The sequence below is a fragment of the Lissotriton vulgaris genome, chromosome 9 (genome assembly GCF_964263255.1).
Source record: "Lissotriton vulgaris chromosome 9, aLisVul1.2, whole genome shotgun sequence".
NCBI classification, from domain to species: Eukaryota; Metazoa; Chordata; class Amphibia; order Caudata; family Salamandridae; genus Lissotriton; species Lissotriton vulgaris.
Window position 1 is genome coordinate 141,352,505 of NC_141697.1, and position 24,849 is coordinate 141,377,353.

General features: G+C 47.1%; 1 protein-coding gene across 1 annotated transcript in view; it reads left to right on the forward strand.

Moving 5' to 3' along the window:
• The first annotated feature begins 10,660 nt into the window (after positions 1-10,660).
• EHD4 (EH domain containing 4) overlaps positions 10,661-24,849 on the forward strand; it is a 197,566-nt gene continuing 183,377 nt past the window's right edge. The window contains exon 1 of the mRNA XM_086937222.1: positions 10,661-11,025. Within this exon, the coding sequence (XP_086793348.1) occupies positions 10,805-11,025 (221 nt within the window). The 5' untranslated portion in view covers positions 10,661-10,804. The remainder of the gene's footprint in view (positions 11,026-24,849) is intronic.

Consider the following 24,849-nt stretch of genomic DNA (forward strand, 5'->3'; position numbering starts at 1 on the left):
ATGTAGCCTCCAGCAGGCACATTTTAACAAATTAGGTAGCAGTGTCAATTAAAATCCCATTAAATCATCGCTGGGCTGTGAATTTTATTCGAAGTCCACTTTTAAAGCAAAAAGTAGATACCGAGAAGTGCCTCAACCGAGGAAGTAATTGTGGTACTTGACTATGGCAGTATACTTACTGCTAAGGATCCCAGGATCTTATCAGCAGCAGTTTAGTGTAGCTCGGAGGAGCATGAGCTCCTATATGGCATTCTGTGACTGTCCCGGTCTTGGTTACTGTTGGCGCTGCAGCACCCAGTATAGTGGCTGCCGCAGTGTATGGAGGTGGTCTTATGCTAAGGAGCTCACCTATGAAGGCATCCTCCTTCTCACTCTCTGTTTCTGTCTCCCTTTTTGGTTTCTCCTTCTCCCTCTCTTTGCTTTCTATCCAGTGATAGGTCCCAACACTTCTTCCTCTCTTCGCTTTCTATAAAGTCTCAATTACTTCCTCCCTCCACATTCTCTGCCTTTCCTCATCCTGTGCACTCCTCACTCTCTGTTTCCGTCTCCCTTTTTGGTTTCTCCTTCTCCCTCTCTTTGCTTTCTATCAAGGGTTAGGTCCCAACACTTCTTCCTCTCTTCGCTTTCTATTAAGTCTCAATTACTTCCTCACTCCACTTTCTTTGCCTTTCCTCATCCTGTGCACGTCTCCATTAATGAGCCCAACAGTGAATTCTCAAATCAAATTTCTTTCTTTTCTTTTCACTTGCCATTTGCCCTCAAATACTTTTGCCCCCCACACCCACCTAGCTACACCACTGGGAACTTTCTGTTTAGTGGGAATTCCCCATCTTTGAATGTGTATTTGTGCCATTGGCGAAACCCCATGCCCGTATGTAATCCTTTCTTCGCTGCCATTTCTCTAGTTGGTGTGTTTTCTTGGCAAGCTTTTCCTCCTTATCTACGTCTTTCTCCTTCTTTGACAAGGGATTCCCCATTCTAAGAAGCTCTCAGACACTCTCCCTTCCAATCACTCACTTACATTGTGCTAATGGGGTCCCAATCTATCCACCAATACCAGCGCTTTTCTGTCAAAGGTCACCTACTCATAGCACAACTACGGTGTCCACTAGCCAATCCCTGCCCAGCACCTTGATCATGCAAAGCTTGAATACTGCCAGAATTTTTCTGAACCACTTTTCACAAACTTTTTCCAAATTTCCTGGTTTGATTAGAGAAAAATCTATACAATAGCATGATGCTGTCTACTTTCCCCCAACAGTAGACCCCCAAATGGAGAAAGTCACTGTACTGTTTTCTCTTGGGCACTAGGGAACGTACCATCACCGAGTTCAATTAGTACAATCGTGCAAGAAAGGTTATATCCCTATCTTGGTGTAACTGACAGCACCTCACAGTACACCTCGCTTTAGCAGGCAAGTTCAACTGTTCATTACTCTAACTTGAGGTGCTTCTCTTTAGCTCTGTCCCATATGTATAACAACTCAGTTCAGTTCAAAAACTCTTATTGAGCTAAAAAGCCATAGCTAGATAAAACATCCATGAATCATTAATGCATACATGCAAATATATAAATAATTAATAAACACAAGATATAAAACAACTAACAACAACATTCACAGTACAGTCATGTAGTTGTGGAAAGAGTAGCCAATGTGTGGGCTCTGTCTTGATCAAGGATATAAACATTCAAAACAGAGAAGGTGAGATAAATAAAAACATAAACTCTGGTGTGAGGATATTCGGATTTCACCCGGGTTAGCGTAATTCTCTGCTTTTCAGATTCTTAGGGTTTATGAAACATATCAAATAACAACCGAACAGAAATAAAAGAAGAAAATATAAAAAAAATCATGAGTCAAAATTCATAATGCAGTCTTGGAGTAGTAAACGAATTAGCCATATTAAGGACTCTGTTTTGGTCAGAAACATTCAATACAGAGAATGTGGCATGAATATAATATGCTCAGGCACGAAGCACTTCAAGTTTCATCAGGATTAGTGAAATTCTCCACTTTTCCGATTCTGAGGGCTTATCAAACATAACAAATAGAGACTGAGCAGCAATATTCTGTGTCCAAAAGCTGAAGATGTTGTAAGCATACATTATATGAACTAGAGCTGTAACTACGCAGCAACGGGCTAAAGTATTACAGTCTGGTATCCACGTAAAAACTGCAAAAGAATATAAAGTGAGTAAGGGCTTGGTTAGAGGTTTTGTCACAGAAACAAGGTGGTGGAGTTTGAAACCAGGTGCCCGGTTCAGGATAGGCTACCATACAAGTGCAAGGTGCTAAGTCTCAAATGCATCAATTTCTAACGATAATGGCATTACTCTCAGTACTACTCCCTCGCCTTCCTTCAGTACAATTGAGGCCCCGCCTCTCACCCAGACCCACCCAAGCATAAAAATTCTGCCAGCCCCCACCTCCACCTGTACATAAACAAGCCGAGCTAGTACTCAATTGAACCGCACCGGGAGGGAGGTTCCTCGAAGGAAGGCGAGGGAGTAGGACTAGGAGTAATGCCATTATCGTTAGAAATGGATGCATTACCTCCCTTCCCTCCCTTGCCTCCCTTCAGTACAATTGAGGACATAGCAAGCAGAAGAACACAGAGACGGACAACTGAGTGACAAAGAAGAGAAAACAGTGCCCCAAACACAACAGATCAACATCCCCGGCCTCGCAAAGAGGACAAGACACGGTGGCCCGAACCCCCACAGGAGGAACCACCCCCACAAGAGGAAAAGCCACCAAGACCGCGGACCGAAACCAACAACCCCACGAAGCGGAGGAAGGCAAACAACACCTGAGTTGGACCAAAGCGAACAAACAAAGAGACCACCACCCGGAAGGACTCCACAACCAGCAGGCACCACAGCAAAAGTCGCCGGACAGCCAAACTGAGCAAATGAGAATCCACAGCCAAGGAAGGAGCTGGACAGAACACAGGCAAGACCAACCCGTGACAGAGCCAAAACGCCAAGTCACCGGAGAGACAAAGGACGGAACCGGACCCAAAACCAACAGATCCGAACAGCCCAGTCAGAGGGAAATGTTCAAGACAGGACCCACAACACCCCCAAGCGCCCGCAGGGGCGACGGCAACCAAAAACAAGGCCCAAAAGGTAAGAGTCGCAACCCAAGACCCCCAAGGAGCCCAAAGGGAGGACCAGATAGGACCAGATAGGACATCCAACACCAGCAGCAAAGACCCCGAAGGGAAGGACCCGACAGGGTGGGGAAACAAACGAACCATACCCGGAAAAATAACTAAACAACAGACCCCAGGCAACACGCAAGGAAGCCAGAAAGCCGTCCACTGCACCTGCAGAGGGGCCACCGACAACCCCAGAAGAGCCGCAGCCGGAGGGAACCGCCACACCAAAAGGAGGCCAGCACCATGGGAACAACACCCAGAGCAGAACACCAGGCTGAAAAGGCCCGCAAACACCAAGACCAGGACAGCCAAGAGGAGGACCGATGGGAAGCCCGCAAGCCACCGCCAACCGGACAGGAACCCCCAATACAGCCAAGTCCAGCTGCACAACCACCAGGCAGCAGGCGCAAACCCCGCACAGAACCCAGGGGAAGGTCTCGAAACTCCAAAGGGCACGGAGCCACCGGTAGGAACCTCTACTGAGTGCAACACAACCCAGACAGGAGAGGAGAACAAGGAGGCCAACGGGGAGCAACCAACAACCCCCAAGCACAGACCCACAGAGCCCGCACCAGAAAGGTCCTTAGCAGCGGAAAGGCAGGGTAGGGGAAGGGGGAGGCACACAGAAGACCCAGAGGCATAGGAGAGGGCCAGTCGACAACCGCCCCCCCCCTTACCCCCCCCCCCCCCCAAAGTCCCGGAATCCCTGTCCAGAGACCAGAACTGGGCCACCCTGGCCGACCCCGGTGCTGCAAACAGGGCCACCACAGGGTCGCCCCAATGACCCACCATTAGGCCAGACACAGGGAAGGAGAGAGGAAACCCAGGAGGAAGGGCAGACCCAGCATAAAAGAACTGTCAGCACACAGGACACACACCGAGGCAGAGAGCCGACAGCCCCAGCACCCAGACCAGAGTCCACAGAAACAGGGACACAGTCAACCAAGGAACAAGGACCAGAACCTGGACCCACCCTGATCGTGGACCACGCCACCGGAATGACAGATGCAGCCAACACCCGCAGAGAGCCCTGAAAGGGCACCAGGGAAAGCCCAAACGCCTCAACAGCCGCCAGCAAGAGGACCCCCGGGAGAGTAGCAGGAACCAGAACTGGAACCCGAACCGAACCCAGCCAAGCCCCGAACAGGCAGGTGACCGAAGCCACCACAGGTGGAGCCGGAGGAGCCAGCGAACACCCAGCCAGAAGGCGACAGAGGTCAAACCACCAGGAGAGCCTCCCCATGGACGGACCAACAAGGGCTGCAGAGATAATAACAGACCCCGGAGACCAACCCAACAGGAGCCAGACGGGCAGGCGGAGAAGAAGAAAACGAGCCCAGGGAACCAGAAACACCACAGCAGCCACAGGACCGCCTGAGGAGCCCACAGGACCAAAAGGCCCGAACCCACGAAGGAAGAGAGACCAGGCACCCGCCGGACAAGGGAACGGGGCTGAGCACAGTCCGAAGATGAGCCCCAACAAACACCTTGCCCCGAGAGGGGACCAGAGAAGACACTTCCCGGGTCACCAAAACCCCGATCACCCGAAGAACCACCAAGGTCCCCCTGAACAGAACAAGCAAAAGACGCTCCAGCCACATGCCGCAAGAGGTTGACCAGAGAAGGAAGAAGAAAAACCTCCGCCGCAAGAAGGAGAGCCACGAGAGCATCCAGACACGCGGGAAGACCCAGGGCGAAGGCCCGAGGCTGAAGAGGAAGGACGCAACACAGAAAACGGGCGTACCTCACAGAGAACCGAAGGAAACGCAGAAAAGAAGCAGCGACTGGGAAGCGGAGAGAAGCCTCCCCAAAACCCAGGGCAAGCCAAAAACCACCAGGCAGGGCCCACGGAAAGATGGCCCGAAGCGCCAACATGCGGAAGAGAACGGGTCAAATCCAGGAGCAGATCCCCAGGAGAACCAGGACGGGCACAAAGCCGTCGGACACCCCAGCCCTAGCAACAGAATGGAGCTGGCCCCAGACCCTAGCCCAACTGACAGGAACCCAACAGATGGCAAGCAAACAGGACACCCAGTCCAGCAGAGCCACCCAGCAGGAACCGGAGAGAGGGACCAGAGGCAGCGGAACCCCCGATCCAAAGGAACCCGCACCAAGCCGACCCAGTACCCATGACCCACAGTACACAGGACCCTGCCAACAGAAACGTTCCGCAGCCACTGAGGAAGAAACGCCAAAGACGACCATCCACAGACAGGGATCCGACCGGACAGCAGTGACAGGGACCCAACAGGTTAGAGCACTCAAACAAGGAGGCAGCAAGCCAGGGCGAAAAAACTCTCAAAACCGCGCCCACCCGAAAGACGGAGGAGACACCCACAGCAGGATGACGGAGAGGACCCAGTGCAAGGCACGTGAGAACGGCAGGATGCCCCATTCAAGGCAAGGCATGCAGAGGGCCCAAGGAAGCGACACCCAGCCACCACGAACTACCCCGCCAACTCCATGAAACCCTGCACCAAGGAGGGCACAGAAGATGCAGAGAACAGGCCAGCCCCCAGCGCCACAGCAGCATCCAAGCAGAACATCAGACCCACCAAGCAGTGTGGCCAGGACAGTGTCCAACAGCACAACGGGAGGAAAGGGGTGACCCCCACCAAGAAACAAAGCCACTGGAGGAGGAGAGGGACGTGCAGCACAGAAGCAAAATCCCCTGATGCAAACTGAGTGTGTAGAGAAGCCTGTAACCATTCAGGACCAACACAGTGCAGAAGGAATACGGAGGCCTGAGGAGAGACCGCACACGGCAGGCCCCACAGGCAACCAACAGGCAACTGTCAGCCGATCAGTACCACCGCGGACAAAGCCACAAGCACAATTCACATACAACAAGTACGAACAACGTACGCCACTCCCACAGCACCAAGCCCCACCCCGGGACCAAAGGGCAATTCCAACCGGGAGGGCCGGGAACTCCAAGGAAGGAAACCCACAGTCCCTGCCCAGCAGGAAAGAGGAAAACCCTGCCGACCAGCACAGGAGTCCAGCGACCAATGTCCCGAACGCCCACCACCCTGGAGCCACAGGCAGTGTCAGTGGTGGTAAGAGGATCCACAACATCCAAGGACCCAGGGGGGAACCAGTTGCCCACAGGACCCGCTGGATGAGGAGGGGACGTAGAAGGCACCAACCGAACCCCAGAGCACATGTCAGAGCAGCCACAATCAAGTCTAACACCATCCTCAGACATGAGAGGCAGAACACCCCCACGGAGCCCAGGTGACCAGGGCGCCCCAGGGGGACCGGAGATCCAGCCACAGAGGAAGAGGACACCAGTATGCCCCCACCAACCCCGTGCGACCCAGTTGCAGACAACTGCCAGGTCACCACCAAAGAATCATGAGCACAGGCAGGACACGAACCCCATCCAGCGAAATGCAGCGCCACCAAAGGCACAAGAATACCCGCCAAGGTACAGCACACATGCTGGTACCACAGGGCAAGAGAAACACCCAAGCACTAAGGAGAAAACAATCAAAAAACGGGCATAAACCCGTCCTACCTGGCCTCCGGGAAGACAGCATACCGAGAGGAGGCAGCCACGCAGCCACGCACCCCGACCCAGAAACACATCCCCAGCCACACCAGGACCGCCCGACACCGCCGCGGATTCCTGAGCCACCGCTCCGCCCCCACACCACGAGGGAGAGGAGGCACCACCAGGAGAATGCTGCAGAGGGATCGCCGCAGCAGAGAACCAGACCTAAGACTCCCCGGCACAGCCACACGGATGAGCTGAAAAGGTAAGTCTCACTAGGGAGACAGAAAAAAACAGGTGGAGGTGGGGGCGGGCAGAGTTTTTATGCTGGGGGTGGGTCTGGGTGGAAGGCGGGCCTCATTTGTACTGAAGGAAGGCGAGGGAGGGACGGGAGGTAATGGGTCAGATAAAATCTATGGGGCATATTAGCAAGAACCTCGTTAAAATTATAACCATTTTAGCGGCAGGAAACTGCTGCTAAAACGGCGATAATGGGTTTGCTAATATGCGTTATAGAATTCCAATAGAAGCCCAGGTTAGATGTCCTGCACCAGCGGCCAGCTGGCCGTCGGCGATCATGTACCAATTCCTGCGCAGGAGCCGATGTGGGCGTCTGCGGGGGATGTTGGCTTTGAAGGTGAAGTGAACACAGCAGTGGTCCGTTCATGGAAGTTCGGAGGTGTGGCTGAAGGTGATGGAGTTCCCAGCTGTGAAAACGGAATTGAGGATGTGCCCAGCTATGTGCGTTGGTTCTGCTACTACTTGCTTGAGTCCTATGTTGTGGAGGTTTTCCAGGAGGGAGGCGGAGTTGGGGTCCTGGTGGTTGTCATGGTGGAAGTTGAGTTCTCCTAGCAGCGTGAATTCGGTGGAGGTGATGGCATGCGGCGTGATGATGTCTGTGATGGAGTCTGAAAAAGGAGAGTGGGGTCCGGGTGGTCTGTAGATGAGGGTGCTTTGGAGGGTGGAGGACAGGTTGGTCTGGATCTTGAAAAGGAGGTGTTCTATCAGGTCTGTGGACCCGTCGAAAAAGGTGCTCAGCTGGAGATTGGCCTTGTGGACGATGGCGATGCCTCCTTCGAGGAGATTGGGGCGATCCTTAAGGGTGAACTTGTATCCTTCTGGGAAGGCGATCGCGATGTCTGGTCCGGAGGTGGCGTTCGTCCAGGTTTGGGTGAGGAAGGCGATGTCCGGGGTGGTGCTGTCGAGGAGGTCCTAGATATCCGTTGTGTGTCTGTGGAGGGAGCGGACATTGAGGAGGATGCATCTCATGGTTTGGTGTGCAGCAGGGTTGTTGCTGGAGGGAGGTGTAAGGTTCTGGGTCTCAGCGAAGGTGAAGGTGAAGGAGTGGCAGCAGTGATGGCAGGTGAATGGTCTGTGGGTGTCAAGAGGTGAGGAGAGCTTGCAGTTGTAGTTCTTGCCAGCGTTGAGTTTGTGTAGTGTTGGAAGGCCGGAGGACCAGGGGTCCTGGCACAAGTCGCGGTCGAGTCGCTGACGGGTGCAGACGGGCTTAACAATTAGCGTCCGCGCTGCGCGCAGCGTCCTCTATTAAGTAGAGGTCGGGTAGGCCAGAACAGCTGGGAAGTGGGAGCGGGAAAGCATAAGAGGGGCCACTGGGACAGCAGCAGGGACCGGCAACAAGGGGAAAAGTGAGGGAGAGGAGGAGAGAAAATGAGATAAGGGGTAAGAGCAGAATTAAATTAAGCTGGAATTAAAGTAAATGGAACAGCAGAAATAGATAAATAGACCAGCCGCGATAAAAATAGAGCAAGACTAGACACAAGTGCGGCGGCACGGGGCTGAAACAGAGGTCTTGGGCGGCCAAAAGCACAGAAGCAGGGCACTGCCAGGTGGAGATCAGGAATCCCAGAGGTTGACAATTCACACTATTCCAGGCCCCAAAGCTATAAGGATGGCTTGGGCAGCAGGTATTAGCCATTTTACTGTATATTTAATAAACAACTGTGATGCTCATCTTCAAATTAGATAAACATCGCCATCATGTGGCAGACGGCCCTAAACGCCGGTGTTGCCAATTAAGTGCCAGTGCTGAGCCCTGGAAACCACTGGTTCAAATTAAGCACTCTTCGGTTCTATAGCAAATTGGTTTGTCACCTACTGGTGGGATCCAATCTGAATCATCGCCTCTACTACTAGATCTATCAGAACGCAAACCTATCTTAAATAATCATACCAAAGCACGACTAGGACTGGGAGGGATGTATTCCCGATACGGACTTTGGTGTCCCCCAATTGGACCCGTCAATTATACATTTGTAATCAAGTTTAATAATCAGTTCTGCAGCGCTCTAATAAGAATGACAGGCAGTAGTTATAATTTGAAATTTTGTATAAGAATTTGTTAAGCAAAATACATGAAATATACCATCAATAAGTTTAGCTGAAAAGCATACAAGTCATCAGTACAATGAACTTAGTAAAGTTCTATATGATATTCGACATAGATTCACCATCTAGAGCGGTAAATAGGGGGTTCTCGGTTACAGAGAAAAGTACATCCTTTTTATGGTTTAAATCTCTTTATTAAAGTTTCATAGAAAACAAGACAAGACAACAAGACCTCAATCTGTTCTTCAGGCATCGCTATACAAACTCCAGCTCAAAAAAGACAGTCTTGTTCAGTAAGTACAGTCTTTTTAGAGGAGTTTAACCAAAGACTTTCATATATTTTTTCACAAGTACATGGTTCCCAGTATATTTACCAATGAAGAACAAGCAAGAGGAAACAATTTACACAAGAGTAAATTTGGGAATTCTCTAATAGTAGGATTACAGTGGATTTGGTTGTTCTCATAGTTTATTCAAGCATAGTAAATTAGATATTGGAAGTCTATGGGAACACTCTTTTATTGTTATAGCAAACTCAAACCTTTATTTAGAACAAGAAACGGTATTACTAGCCATCACATAGTATATTACGGCATTTATTAAAAATTAAGGCACCCTGTTTTCTGTTTTTACTGATTTTTACAGATAAATACAGACAGAAAACCATTTCTTTTCTTGTCTGTATTTATTTTTAAATGTGGATAAAAATGGAAATTGGATGCTTTTCCGTGAATCTAAATACATGTTGCCATGACTGCCAGGACAATAACTGTGTGGATTGATAGTTAAAGGGGTTAACAAAATGGAATTTTAGTAGACGCTTGAACAGCAGTAGATATGCACAAGGCTGATACTGAAATGTACATATTTTCATATAAGTGCATCGATTTATCTTCAGCAGGTGTTTATATCACTGAAACCTGGCAGGCAATCAAGCATGACTGCATATTTATTGGTTAAATAAATGTGGAAATATACCAGTTTCCGACTTATTTTTTTTACATAATCCATAATAAATATGGACAAATACAGATAAAGTTGGCAAAAAATAAATATGGATAAATACAGACAGAAATGTATATAAAAAAAAACATAAAACCGTGAGCCCTGTTCAAAATAGAGGACAGTGTAAAAACGGTTTGTGTTAGCGTAAGCCCCGTTTACAATGAATTTTCAAGTGAAAAAAAATTAGCAAATCTCACCCGTGGTATTGTAGTGAAGCATTTATATAGCGCTTACTACATCTATGCGGACACCTTAAGTGCTTACTTACATGTGTAGCAAGCTATGCCATGTAAGGTGTGTCTTCAGTGTGTGCACGTTATGCCATGTAAGGTGTGTGAATGTAAGGGTGTGGCCTCTTTTTTTTTAGATCATATGTGGGAAGTGCTTGCATGTTGTGAGTGAGGAAGCATGGAGGATGCTGTGGCTTCAGGGTGGGTTTAGCAGTGGGATGCGGTGTTGGCCACAATGAACGCGAAGAGTGCTGAGGTCTTCTGGTGAGAGCGGTAACGGTGCAGGCTGGTGTGAGAAGTGACGTGGCGGATATGTGAGGCTGCGTGTGGTTGGCGGGCGGTGACGTACCATGGGCTGGCACGGACGGGAACCACGGTATGGCCTGGGGAGGCGTGGTGACTGCTCACGTCAGCGCTTCCTGGTACAGCCGGTTGCAGGGCTCAGATCTGGGCGTGTGCGCGTGACTGGCTGTGGAACTCGCAGGCGGCGCGCGCTAAGTGCGGCCAGGCTCCGAGTGACGGTTTCTGCGGTTGAAAGGGGTAGAGGGGCGCGCGAACAGGAACCATGTTCAGCTGGATGAATAAGGAGAGCGCGGAGAAGCCAGACGTTCTTCAGACGGTGACGGGTGGTTTGAAGTCGCTGTACAACGGGAAGCTGCTGCCGCTGGAGGAGCATTACCGCTTCCATGAGTTCCATTCACCCGCCCTGGAGGAGGCCGACTTCGAGAACAAGCCCATGGTGTTGCTGGTGGGGCAGTATAGTACGGGCAAGACAACCTTTATCAGGTATGTACAGTCTGGACATTACTGCCACAATCTCCGTCAGGTCCCTGTGTACATAGTAGCCAAATCGTGTGCACATTAAGGCAGCCCTGGTGTAAGATCCTATCACGCTGTAATCAGGGATTAGTAGTTTTGATTTTAACACTGTGAATCAATAAATATGCCGCTTATTATGCGCGGCATTGGGTGAAAATGTGTCTTATGACATGAGAACACTTGGTGAGTTTGTAGTTATTAATGGCCAGGGCCCCAGTAGCGGCTTGTGAACTAGTATGTAGAGCGTGGAATTACAAATCATCACATGATCATAGGAATATCAATTCTGTATGTACTTTGTGTAATCCTGCCGCCATATCATGGAGGGTGCGTGGTTCTGAGCTAACCACTTGGCTATCTATGCTTAAAAGTGACTTAATAAAAGGAGATGCCTCAGTTAATGCACATTGTCTTTGATAGCTATTTTGCTCATTTACTTTTGACATGACCGCTGATATATCTTGGGGAGGGGGGTGGCACCAAGTGTGAATCTTAAGAACAATGATATTTCACAGCAAAAGTGATGCTTAGATGAGGACGGGAAATCAACGTTATCATCCAGGTGAAAGTGTTGTTGAGGATTTAGGGTTAAAAACCAAAACTTTAGATTGTGCTATATTCTCCCCAGTCAATAAACATGTACATTGTAAAAAAGCGCTAAGACCTGAGAAACAAACCTTTACATTCTACCTAAGACACGAGAACAGTGTAAAAACACTAACTACAAAAAACGTTTTGGAAAGGCTGTGCTGATTGTATACAGATTATCCTGTATCTCGCTCTGAACATGGGAAGGAACATGGCTAACAGAGTTAAAAGGGCAAATGGGGGGAAGGAGTTTTAGCCACAATGCAATAAAGCAATGGAACTCCCTTCCGCTCTCCCTTAGTAAGACTTCCTTCCTACTTGAGTTCAGAAAACTGCTCAAGATATGGCTTTTTAGAAATTAGCTATGCTTGATTCAGCATGGTAGACCGTGAGTGCCTAGACACCTGCGGGTATTAGTGCGCACTACAAATTGGTATAACATTAACATGGCTATTCAAAACTATTGCTTGTTACAGCCTTGGCTAATTTCAATCAAGAAACTGGTGCCGCTAACATCAAGCACACAGTAAGACTTATATTTAAATTTCAGCTGCTTTGTTTCAATCCAGTTAAACGCACTCGTATTGTTTACACCTTCTGGCGAGGGAAAAAGGAAACGTATTACTTGAGTGACCTGAGTAACTTATTCAGCCTAGGTTCTAAAATGTGCATTTGTTTACTTTGTTTGCTTCTCCCCCTAGTCCCAAAATGCAAAAGGAAAAATAAACAAAGCTGAATGAGTAACGTAAACCCATCATAGGCATCTTAAGGCATTTAACAGTCCTGAATGCCTGGCCAACAGGGGCAAGCCACGTTTGTATGCACGCATTGTCAAACCATCTGAAAGTGCCCGAGGTTCTTTGTGGTGGATGCATGAAGGCTATAACGTTTGTTGTCCTTGGCTGGGGCATGTGTTTAAAACATGGCATGTGTAGGAACAGTTCTGGTATTATGCTTGATGACCAGAGGATTTCTTCTGTGGTGTCGTGTTGAACTAGTGACAGTAATGTACATCCTTCAGTACCTATGTATGAATGAGACCCACTTAATCAGGTTAGTTGAGCAAACGCATATTCACTGTATTGCTGAAAGCTGCAATCTGTTCTTCAGACAATAGTGCTGGCTACATTTACCCTACGGACAAGACATCGTTCACCAGTGATGCCAATTGACAGAAAGTTTTGCTGTAAATTATATTACTTTTAAGGCTTTTGCTTCTGTTCCCTTGGACATCAGGGCAGAGATACTTTTTATGCGTCTGTCATGCACTACGCTTACCTGATCGTACAATGAGTATTGTACATGTTACTGTCAGACAATTGTTTAATGTAAGTTTTAATAGACTGCTACAAATCGTCGGAGGCTTACAAATAGAGACTATATCGGTATGTTTTGTGGGAGAGTGCACAGCCAAGCAAAGGATTCAGCTGGTGCTTCAGCAAATTGAGGCAATGATATGCTCTCTTTGTCTGAGATGAAAAATGATCAAAGTATTAATTGGATGTTGAGGGATGGTGTTGAGTATTGTCTTGTATTAGTAAAACCTAGAGATTATGTATGTCAATTATGTAATAAAGTTTTTGGCATAACAATGCAATGTGGTAAAGCTGTAAGAGGAGAGTTCTCTGTCAAGGCTCATGGCTAACTTCACACCTTTTTCACTTCTGTTTGTGGAAGCCTTATGGATTTAGACCAGGTTAATGGAAATGGTTATAGTTAATTGTCTAATTGAGCAATGTTTGTTTTCTGGTCTTTAGGACGTCATACATAACATGGAATATGCCCCATGGGGTTAGACACTTCTGGCTATTTTTGCGTTTTAATATGCTGCCTTGAATTCAGTAACATCTAAATGGTATGGAATATCCGAAGTATGTAATTTTTGCCAGAACGGTGTCCAAAACTTGAATGATGTTTTATTTGTTTGTCCCGTAAATGGTTGAGACTTGTCTTTTTGAAACTGTTGGTAGACCATCCTTGGAAGTTCTAAAGCTCTTAACTGATCCCACTAATGAATTTTTTTGTTGTCGAATTTTTTAACTTTTTGAGAAGTTTTTTAAAATTTATACTGATCTTACTGGGAAATTCGGATTCGTGATGTTAATATGTATATGCCTCAATGAACTTTATGAACTTTTTTAACGATTGTATGAAATATTGTATATTAACTAGTTTTAAATTGTTTTATGTGGACCTCTTCAGAGTTTTCGAAACATGAATAAATTAAACTTACCCCATGTTTCATATAATTATAAGCTTCTGCTGCAGTGCAAAACCACAGCCATGTGCTATAGAATGCGAAGCGACAAACATGATTTAATATTGAGGCATTGTTTGAGTACGCACACATCATGTTTCTCTTTTATACATTCTGTGCATGATTCAGGTTTCTAATGAACTTTCTGAATAGAATGTACCTTTGCCTCTATGTAATGTGATCGGTTGAGCTTCCTTCAAGCACCCAAATTGCCTTTATTGCAGCATCACTATATAGAAGTGTTAAATTGCCACATGCGTTTTGATGCATGAATGCATACTTTTAAGAATAGACGGTAGGAAAACACACATTTGTTAACTCTAGCCTTTTCTTGTCGATAATTAGGATAAACAGGATGCAGATTATGTTTGTTGGGACTGATAATTTGAATCAGTTCTTCCCTCAAAGGCATGATGGGTAATTACATTTTAGGGGGAAGTTTAACAACCTCTCCGAGTGGCTTATTGTGTCTCTTCAGAACCACGTCTACTCGCATGCAAAAACACTGGCTTGCTAGTTCTTCACTATGGTAGGAGTTCCCTGATTGGATTATCTGTTTCCTACCCCCACCCACCTGATGTATTTTAGCCCACACTTGAGGAGTAATGTTACTAATATGATCTGGAAATATTGTATCTAGTGTTAGTATCAACACATCTCAGTTCATTAGGAATCTATAATGTAAATCACCAGGACAAATGTCAATTGTGTGCAATTTAATTCATGTAAGACATTTTTGTTTGGAATATATTCTGGAACCAACATGAATATTTCCACCAATGCTAACCAGATTTTTTTCTTTAAAAAAAATGTGGTGGATCTTAAAATCTGTCTTTATTAATCAGCTGTTTTGAACCTTCCCCCACCTTGTGACCTGTGTGATCCAGTGTATTATGAAACTTTTCACCAAGAATCTAGGAAACCGACTTCAATAGCTCTGCAGTGTGTGGTTTCATGAAATTCTCTGCCCATTCCAGAATGTTATAAATTTGGGAATTTTATCGGACATCACAAATCATACCCTGGATTATTAGGAACGTTTTCCCCATTCTGGTTATGTAGGTAAAAGTCTTCATTTGGCCTTTTGACAACCCCTTCACCAGTGTCTGTTCACACAAGCATGATATTATTTCACGTTTTTTTTCATGTAGTTTCTGACTATATGATAAAGTTTCTTGTTTCCAACAGTAAGGGATTTTATAACAGTAGCTTAGGATGCAGGCCCCAGACTTTGCCTTTGTGTGTAAAATTGAGGAAAGGTATTAATCTAGCTGCCATGAAATTGTGCAGGACTTTGGTATCCTGCAATTGTGTTTATATCTGGAGCACAACTTCAGGATGCTTATATATATCCATGCCAACCGGAAGGCATGCCTCTTTTATAGTGAGGGTCTTGTATATAGAAACAGTCTGATTCCTAATTAGCAGGATGCTATGCTCAATACATAATACCTCAAATGTTAGTTCACCATGTTGTTTATGTCATTGTACATGCACACTGTAACTATGTAGAACGCTGTACTGCTCCTTCCTCACTATGGTAAACATAAACAAATGGGCCTGTGTTTAAACAACAAAAGTAATATATAACAGAGAAGCAGAAAAATATATATTAAGCTGCAGCAAATTCAGCACATTTATAATATGTCTTAGTTAAAACTGTATCATGGCAAGGCCTTATATTGAATATTGTGACAAAATATCTATTGGGCGTGGTTATTCCAATTTATTTGACTGAGGCTTCTGGTTTTTAAATTCTGCACATTAGAGCACTGCTGTCCAGTCCCCAGTTAATGTGCTCTGACCCCTAAACATGGTAAATTGGCTAACCCCCAATTTGGAAAATGTAACTTTCCATTCGTCTCTTACTACATGGTGCAGGAAATACACCAGTAGCTTGGAAATTAAAACACTTGTTTACTGTTGCGTGTATTATCCCATCCACCAGACTGAACAGGCTTTCGGCCTACATGTGTATCCTGACTGCTGCAGCTTTTATTCCTACAATCATACCTGTAAAAGTAACCCTTTTTGACAGCAATGAAACCCTACTTTTAAATATTATATTCACCACCCATTTGTAAGCCTTGTTGCCCACAAGATGTAGGCCTAGCATTTGAAAGTGAAGCCTGAATTTAAGGTTGACATGTTTCTACAGTTACTAGCCCCCAAAGCTATTTTCACTATGTAGGGATGTAGCTGTTCCTATGAGGAATAACTAAAGTACAGTTGAAATGCTATTTTGTAACTTTTTAGTTTAGAATGAGCAACAAGATCCATTCCACCGCTAAAAATATAGTTCAGTGATGAAGTACATTTTTTGACCAGTCTACAGGAGAATTAGCTGTTAACAAGCTATGCTTTTTTTGCCAAAAGCTGTAGTAGGCTTTTTAGCATTAGCATATCTGTAGCTGTCCTTCCATGCTTTCCTCGTGATGGGTGTGAAAACTTCTCCCACAACAGAGACATTCCCATGGTCGTTTGACAGAAAGACCTGGGTGTGAGATATGTACTCATCTCCTCTCAGGATAGACAGTTGGAGAGGATTGAGAAACTCCATTAACTTAGAAGGGACCAGGGTGAAATATTTCCATTCATAGTTACGTGTAAAGTGGAACCTTGGAAAGAAAGCCTTTTTGATTCCAGGGAACATTGCAGCCATCCTGGCTCCATCCGGACATTATTTTTTTGACGGAAACATGGCTTACCAATGACTCCAAACCGGATCTGGTTCAGGCCATTCCCCACGGGTACCAGATAACCGGCAACTGACCGTAAAACTGGGAAGGGAGGGGGTTTAGCCATTATTTTTCGGGACACTTTTCAGTGTCGTAGCAACTGCCATCCTATCCCGGACTATGAAAGCGTCTTTTTTGCTATAGAATTCTCCCCTATCAATACATTTTCGGGAGTTCTTGTATACCGCCCTCCGGGACCCCTGGGTGACTTTACCTCCAATCTTCCGTCAATGCTAGCCTGTTTAGCAACTACACCAGCTAATTTCACCCTGTTGGGTGATCTCAATATCCATTTTGACGATCCCACTAACTCTACTGCTGGTCATTTGCTGGCCAGCCTTGCTGCCCTACAGTTAACTCAGTTAGTAATTAATCCAACCCACCTAAAAGGTCACCTCCTCGACCCTATCTTTAGTAATTGCCCGGAACTAGTTGTCCATACCCCCGCCCCAGTTCCATGGTCGGATCATTATCTGATCCCCCTTCACTTGGACGGTCTCTAAATCTCCTCCTTCTGCACAAGTCCATTCCTCCAAGCGTAGGAACTGGACCAAACTGCCGTTGGATGACTGGAGGTCGACCCTGGTAAATACCAGACCTCTTGACAATTTAGACCCTACCTCAGCTAATGAGGATTTCAACCACTGGATCTCCAACTCCTTAGACTTGTTATTTCCCCTAAGTGCTGTGTATCCTAAGCAGAGTGCCAAGACGGCCCCCTGGTACTCCCCTGCACTACGGGAACTAAAAACCAAGTCAAACGTCTTGAAAGGAAATGGAGATTAGACTTCTCCCTTGTTAGCAAAAGCAATTATAGACTCCTGCTTAGAGCGTATAAAAAGGAAATGAAAACGGCCCAATACGTTTTTTTCGCAGAAAAAATCAATACAGCGGCATCTAAACCTAAAGAAATTTACAGGATTGCAAAAACCCTGCTAAAGTGCCCAGAGCAGCCTTTAGACCCGGGCAATGCACAAGTCCGCTGTAATGATTTAGCAGAGTTTTTTTCAGAAAAAATTCAAATAATTTATTCTGCCTTCCCGCCCTCCCCTCCCACCGTTCGATCCCCAACTACCTTGACCTCTGACACCTACCGTACGGTCACCTTACAAGCTTTTCCGCTACTCAACCCCACTCTATTAAACGCCATAATACCCCAGGGCAAATCAGGCTCTCCTAATGACCCAGCTACCCCATGCTCACTGTATATGGTCCACAACATTATTCTTCCCACAGTGCTCAACCTACTGAATTCCTCTTTAGGCTCAGGGGTGGTTCCATCACCCTGGAAACGTGCGATGGTTAGGGCCCTCTTAAAAAAAACCCTCTTTAATATCTATATGGCCCCTTTGGCGGCGGTGGCGGAATCCTTTGGTGCCCGGATCATATCCTATGCTGATGACACCCAGCTCCTCTTTACGTGCAATAAGGGTGAGGCCTTCAACGGTAGTCGGATCAAAGAATGCCTGGGCGCTGTCTTTGACTGGTTTCAGCGGTACAGTCTGAAATGCAGCTCCGATAAATCGGAGTTGCTTTTTTTCAGATGTCCGCCTGATCCCAGTTGGAAGACATGGTGGCCTCAGGATATGTTTCCTTCTGACGTTGCCTCTTGAAAAGCCAAAAATCTTGGTGTTCTGTGCGATGTCGACCTTTCTTTCCGACCCCAGATCATTGGGCTGTCAGGGAAATGCTTCGGCATTTTGAAAATGCTGCGGACGTTTCTTCCGTTGTTGTCTCTGCACCATAAAAAAATCATTGTTCAGGCTTTGATAGGCTCGCGTCTGGACTACGCGAATGCCCTTGCCCTTTACCTCGGCCTTCCCAAATATCTTCTGGCACGTCTGCAGATCGTGCAGAATTCTGCTGCAAGAGCCATTTTTGGTCTTCAGCGTAGGGCAAAAGCCTCGGAGTTGCTCAAGAGACTGCACTGGCTTCCTGTCTCTAAGAGAATTACTTTCAAGGTTTGATCCTTGCCTTTAAGGCCCTTCATTCGATTGGCCCAAAATACATTGGGAAGCGTATGGCTTTTTACGCCCCTAAGAGGACTTTACGGTCGGCCCTGTTGGCCAAAGCCGACGTCCCCCCCCCACCCCCCCCCCCCACCCCCATTAGACGTGCTCGTATTGGAGGTCGCTCCTTTCGATACTTGGCACCTTGATGCTGGAATGAGCTTCCCGTTTCCCTGAGAAAAGCCAACAGTCTGTTCTCTTTCAGAAAGGAATTGAAGACCTGGCTTTTCTCCCAATAATATTCTTTCGGCCCTCGGTGAGTTGCTGTGTTGTGTACTCCTTTCAAGTTCTCTTTGCCAAAGCGCCGGGACACTCCTTGGAGTAGCCATGCGCGATAAAAGAGACCATATAACATAACATAACAAATCTCGATCAGTCCGAGTTAAAAAATTACAGTCCCATCTCTTTGCTCCCTTGGATGAGCAAAGTACTGGAAAAATTCGCCAATGCCACTTTGGTAGATTTCATCGAATCCAACCATCTACTTGATGTTTCCCAAACTGGCTTTCGTCCCAGGCATGGAACAGAAAGTGCACTATTGGCAGTGATGGAGGAGGCAAGAAAGATCTTGGACCAGGGAGGATCAGCAGCCATAATCCTCTTGGACCTCAGTGCCGCTTTCGACACAGTCAACCATAGCACACTTCTTTCACGGCTTTCTGACATTGGGATTTTGGGCACGGCTATCTCTTGGCTTGAATCGTTCCTCACTGACCGTTCCTTTCAGGTGTTCGAGGGTCCTTCCATCTCTCCAAGTAAATCTCTTCCTTGCGGCGTCCCTCAGGGCTCATCCTTGAGCCCCACATTGTTTAATGTCTACATGGGGCCACTAGCTGAGGTAGTTCGTCCATTTGGTATTAAAATCATAACATACGCGGACGACACACAGCTGGTGGTCTCCCTCAACCAACTTGACACAAACCCAGACAACCTTAGGCCCTGCTTGGAAGAAGTTTTAAACTGGATGACCCAATCATACTTGATATTGAACGGTGACAAAACCGAGCTAATGTTTTTAGGCAATCCCTCTCCATCAATTCTTAACTCACTCTGGCCCCCCTCTTTGGGTGTGCCTCCCCTACCTGGGGAAAAAATGGAGTCTGGGTATATGGCTTGATAAAACCCTCAGCTTTAATGCCCAAGCCACCACACTCTCTGAAACCTGCTTTGGCCTTCTTAGGCTAATTCGGAAGATCCTTCCCTTACTACTTTTCGAAGCAAGGAAAATAATGGTTCAGCGTCTAATTCTATCCAGACTGGATTTTGGAAATGCCCTGTACCTAGGTGCCCCCCAACTTACTCTTAACATTCTCCAGGTGGTGCAGAATGCTGCGGCCCGGACTCTCCTTCAAATCCCCCGGCGTCTTTCAATAAAGGCCGGTCTGAGGACCCTACACTGGTTACCAGTAAGGCGTAGAATCGAGTTCAAGACCCTCTGCATCTCCCACCAAGCCTACTGGAAAACTGGTCCTCTCATAAATCATCCTTTGATTACCCCTCACAACCCTGTAAGACATCTCAGATCATCTTTTTCTTCACTGGTCACAGTCCCCAGGATCAAAAAATCCAGAAGTGGAGGCCGTTCTTTTTCTTATAATGCTTCCAAACTCTGGAATTCCCTCCCCCTCAATCTACGCTCAGAATCTTATCTCCTCTGTTTCCGCAAACAGTTAAAAAATTTACTGTTCTCTCACCCTGACTAATCTTCTCTTCCATCAGCTTGCATTTGTCTGTAGCGCTGGGACGCCTCAGGGTAACCACCGCGCTTTATAAATCTTCTTTTCATTTCATCCAGTGGGAGGAAAGTTGGTCTAATAACTAGTTTGGAGTGGTTGAAGAGGAGGGCACAGCTCATTTCCCTGACACTCCAGTGGATGAGCCAATAGCCTCCTCCATGGGAAGAATGGTTCTGTCATGGTGGATTTCACTGAGAATCGTGCATTGCGGAATAGTTCAGCACAGTGCTTCCCAAGTGTTTTAGAACCACAAACCAATTTTTAGAACAATAAACATTTGCCTCCGACCTAGATTTTATAGACATGAGGCGGGCAATTTTTTATGTAACAAAAGCATTGTCTGGTAGAACACCTTCATTTACAGACTGTACATTTTTAGGTTTTGCCTCGCCAAAAAGATGCGCTCTGCGCATCTTTTTTGCGCAGCAAAAACCTAATGAGAACTGTAGTGTGGCTTTGGGTCGGCCCTCGTCATTGATTGGCTGGCTCCGTAAACGGAGCCTTGCCATTGGACGAGGGGCCTGTCCGTCAATGCCGGACCAGACACGGGGGCGTTCCCGAGATTCTTTGGCTTTTGCCGACGTCACGCGACGCCGGGAACGCCCCCGTGTCTGGTCCGGCATTGCCGGCACTTCTGCGTCTCTCCTGCCCCGTGACTGGCCGGCCGGCCAATCCTAGCGCGGCCGGCCGGAAGTGCCCGCCCCCCGCAGCCCGGGGGAAGAAGGAGAGGAAGACGGCAAGCAGCATGGCGTCGCCCGCGGGGTTGTGCCCAAGCGATCTCAAATGTATGTAGCAATCCATATTTCTGATGTCCGCTGTCCCACTCAAAATTGTACTGCACCTCGGGTCTTTCTGGGTGGGATCCACCAGAGGAGTGCACCTCCGCTGAACGCCTAGCTGCCTGCCCTGGACGCCCTGGCCGGCCCTACGTCTTGGATCCTGTTCACTCTAGCGCCACGTGCGCCTTGGTTAGTTTCGTATTGCGCCCCTCCCAGCCCCACCCTCCTTTACATTCCAATTAAGACTCGTGTTCGCTTTCAACTGTTATATTTTAAGTTAAATTCAGTAGTCTATTGGAAAACTTCCATAACGACGCGTACGTTTTTGCATTTACCCCGCCCCATTGTTCTGCCAATATTCGAAGTCCTCGGCTTTGTCCCCGAGGCCCTTGAATCACAGCCCTGACTGACATCCGATCCACGAGGAATGACTGCCAGTAGCTACAATGTAACCGCACTGTTACCGTTTGCAAGTACCGTGCTGAGTTGCAGGACCTCTCTCTGTCCTTCCACGCGTCCACAAGACAGAGAATATCCCGCGGGCTCGTGCAAGCAAAATGCACTAATCCCACGGTGTAACGAGAACACGAGAACCCCCAACGTGTGATAGCGTGGCCCGCTCTGTTTGTAACTGATATTCAGCCAGCCCGTGTAAACAATTCTCAGAGCCAACTACATGCGTTCAAAACTGTGATCGTCAACTTTAAAATGAAGCACACTTAAGCCCCCATATGTAAACATACATAATAATATGCAGCTTCCCTACATTTAAACAAAGTCTACATCTCACTCTACGTATATACCTATCCCTCCACATATGCTTATAGAGTACAAAAAAACCACATGTATCTGCTGTGATCTTCAGTTGCACACACGATGTACACACCCATCATACCACATGTACATACAATATATTATATACAGAAACACTCACATTCCCACATACATGTCTCCCTGCATTCATTCTCAATATATAGATTTCTCCAGGTTTAGGCACAATGCACAGAGATGTCTCCAGACCACAAGTAAACACAATATACAGAACTCAACACATGCAGAAACATTTTGCAGATCGTATGCAAATCTAGTATACAAAAACCTCCACGATATGTACACACACAGAAAGCTTAACAAGTGCACACAATATAATATACAGATCCCTTAAATGTGTGTACGTGAGACAGAAACCTACATGCATAGACACCCAGACCACATGTAACCTACATGCAGAGGCACCCAGACCACATGTAAACATAATATACAGTAACTTTCACATGTGCACACAGTGATCGCAGGACATGTAATCATAATGTGCAAATTCCGTTCTCCTCCTTGTTTTCTTAATACTTTAGACGCCCCTCGGTGCCCAGGAGAGTCCCTAGGTGTCGACTGTCTGTTTCCAGAGAGTTCCCCTAGTTGTTTTCAGCATCCGTTTCTTTTTCTCAATATTTTCAGATGTCTCTGGTTGCCTGTTTGTCTTCTGTCTACTTCCAGTTAATGTTCCTGTTTCTTCAGTGTCTGTTTTTTGTTTAATCAATACTTCAGATGTTCCTCTGTGCACAGGTGTGTCACTGTAAGTTTCCAGTGTGTGTCCTTATTGATTTTCACTGTCTATTTCTTGCAGTTTGTGTATTTCAGATGTGCTTCTGTGTCGAGCCGTGGCCCTGTCTGTTTGCTGCCTGTCTCCAGTTTATGCACCTGGTTGTCTTTCAGTGCCTGTTCCCTGTTCTCTCTGAACTTCGGATACTTTGTTTCCAGGGGTTTTCCTGTCGGTCAGTTTCTGTGCATGGTCCGTATTCTCCCATGGTCCTATTGCAGACGCCTCCATGGGGCCAAGTGCGTCCCTGCCTGTCCTGACCGTTTCAAGAGTAGGTTTTGAGCTTTCTCTGTGTATTGCAGGTGTCTCTTTGTGCTCGAGTGTCTCCCTCTCTGTCTCCTGGCTGTTTACATTTTATAATCCAGATTGTCTTTCAGTGCCTGCTCCCTCTGCTCTGTATACTCCAGATGTCTCTCTGTGCCCCTGCCTGTCTCTTGCCTGTTCCTAGGTCACGTCCTCGATTGTCAGGGCCTGTTCCTGTACTCTGTTTACTCCAGATGTCTCTCTGGGCCCATGCCTGTGTCTTGTCTGTTCCTAGTGCCTGCTCCTTGCACTCTGTATACTCCAGATGACTCTCTGTGCCCATGCCTGTCTCTTGTCTGGTCCTAGTGCCTGCTCGTTGTACTCTATGTACTCCAGATGTCTCTCTGTGCCCATGCCTGTCTCTTGTCTGTTCCTAGTGCCTGCTCCTTGCACTCTGTATACTCCAGATGACTCTCTGTGCCCATGCCTGTCTCTTGTCTGTTCCTATTGCCTGCTCATTGTACTCTATATACTCCAGATGTCACTCTGTGCTCCTGCCTGTCTCTTGCCTGTTCCTAGGTCACGTCCTCGGTTGTCTTTCAGTGTCTATTCTCTGCACTATGAATACTCCAGATGTCTCTCTGTGCCCCTGCCTGTCTCTTGCCTGCTCCTAGGTCACGTCCTCGGTTATCAGGGTCTGTTCCTTGTACTCTGTATACTCCAGATGTCTCTCTTTGCCCATGCCTGTGTCTTGTCTGTTACTTGTGCCTGCTCCTGGTACTCTGTATACTCCAGATGTCTCTCTGTGCCCATGCCTGTCTCTTGTCTGTTCCTAGTGCCTGCTCCTTGTACTCTGTTTACTCCAGATAACTCTCTTTGCCCATGCCTGTGTCTGTGTCTTGTCTGTTACTAGTGCCTGCTCTTTGTACTCTGTTTACTCCAGATGTCTCTCTGTGCCCATGCCTGTGTCTTGTCTGTTCCTAGTGCCTGCTCCTTGCACTCTGTATACTCCAGAGAACTCTCTTTGCCCATGCCCGTGTCTTGTCTGTTCCCAGTGCCTGCTCTTTGTACTCTGTTTACTCCAGATGTCTCTCTGTGCCCATGCCTGTGTCTTGTCTGTTCCTAGTGCCTGCTCCTTGCACTCTGTATACTCCAGAGAACTCTCTTTGCCCATGCCTGTGTCTTGTCTGTTACTTGTGCCTGCTCCTGGTACTCTGTATACTCCAGATGTCTCTCTGTGCCCATGCCTGTCTCTTGTCTGTTCCTAGTGCCTGCTCCTTGTACTCTGTTTACTCCAGATAACTCTCTTTGCCCATGCCTGTGTCTGTGTCTTGTCTGTTACTAGTGCCTGCTCTTTGTACTCTGTTTACTCCAGATGTCTCTCTGTGCCCATGCCTGTGTCTTGTCTGTTCCTAGTGCCTGCTCCTTGTACTCTGTATACTCCAGAGAACTCTCTTTGCCCATGCCCGTGTCTTGTCTGTTCCCAGTGCCTGCTCCTTGTACTCTGTATACTCCAGATAACTCTCTTTGCCCATGCCTGTCTCTTCTGTTCCTAGTGCCTGCTCCTTGTACTCTGTTTACTCCAGATAACTCTCTTTGCCCATGCCTGTGTCTGTGTCTTGTCTGTTACTAGTGCCTGCTCTTTGTACTCTGTTTACTCCAGATGTCTCTCTGTGCCCATGCCTGTGTCTTGTCTGTTCCTAGTGCCTGCTCCTTGCACTCTGTATACTCCAGATGACTCTCTGTGCCCATGCCTGTCTCTTGTCTGTTCCTATTGCCTGCTCATTGTACTCTATATACTCCAGATGTCACTCTGTGCTCCTGCCTGTCTCTTGCCTGTTCCT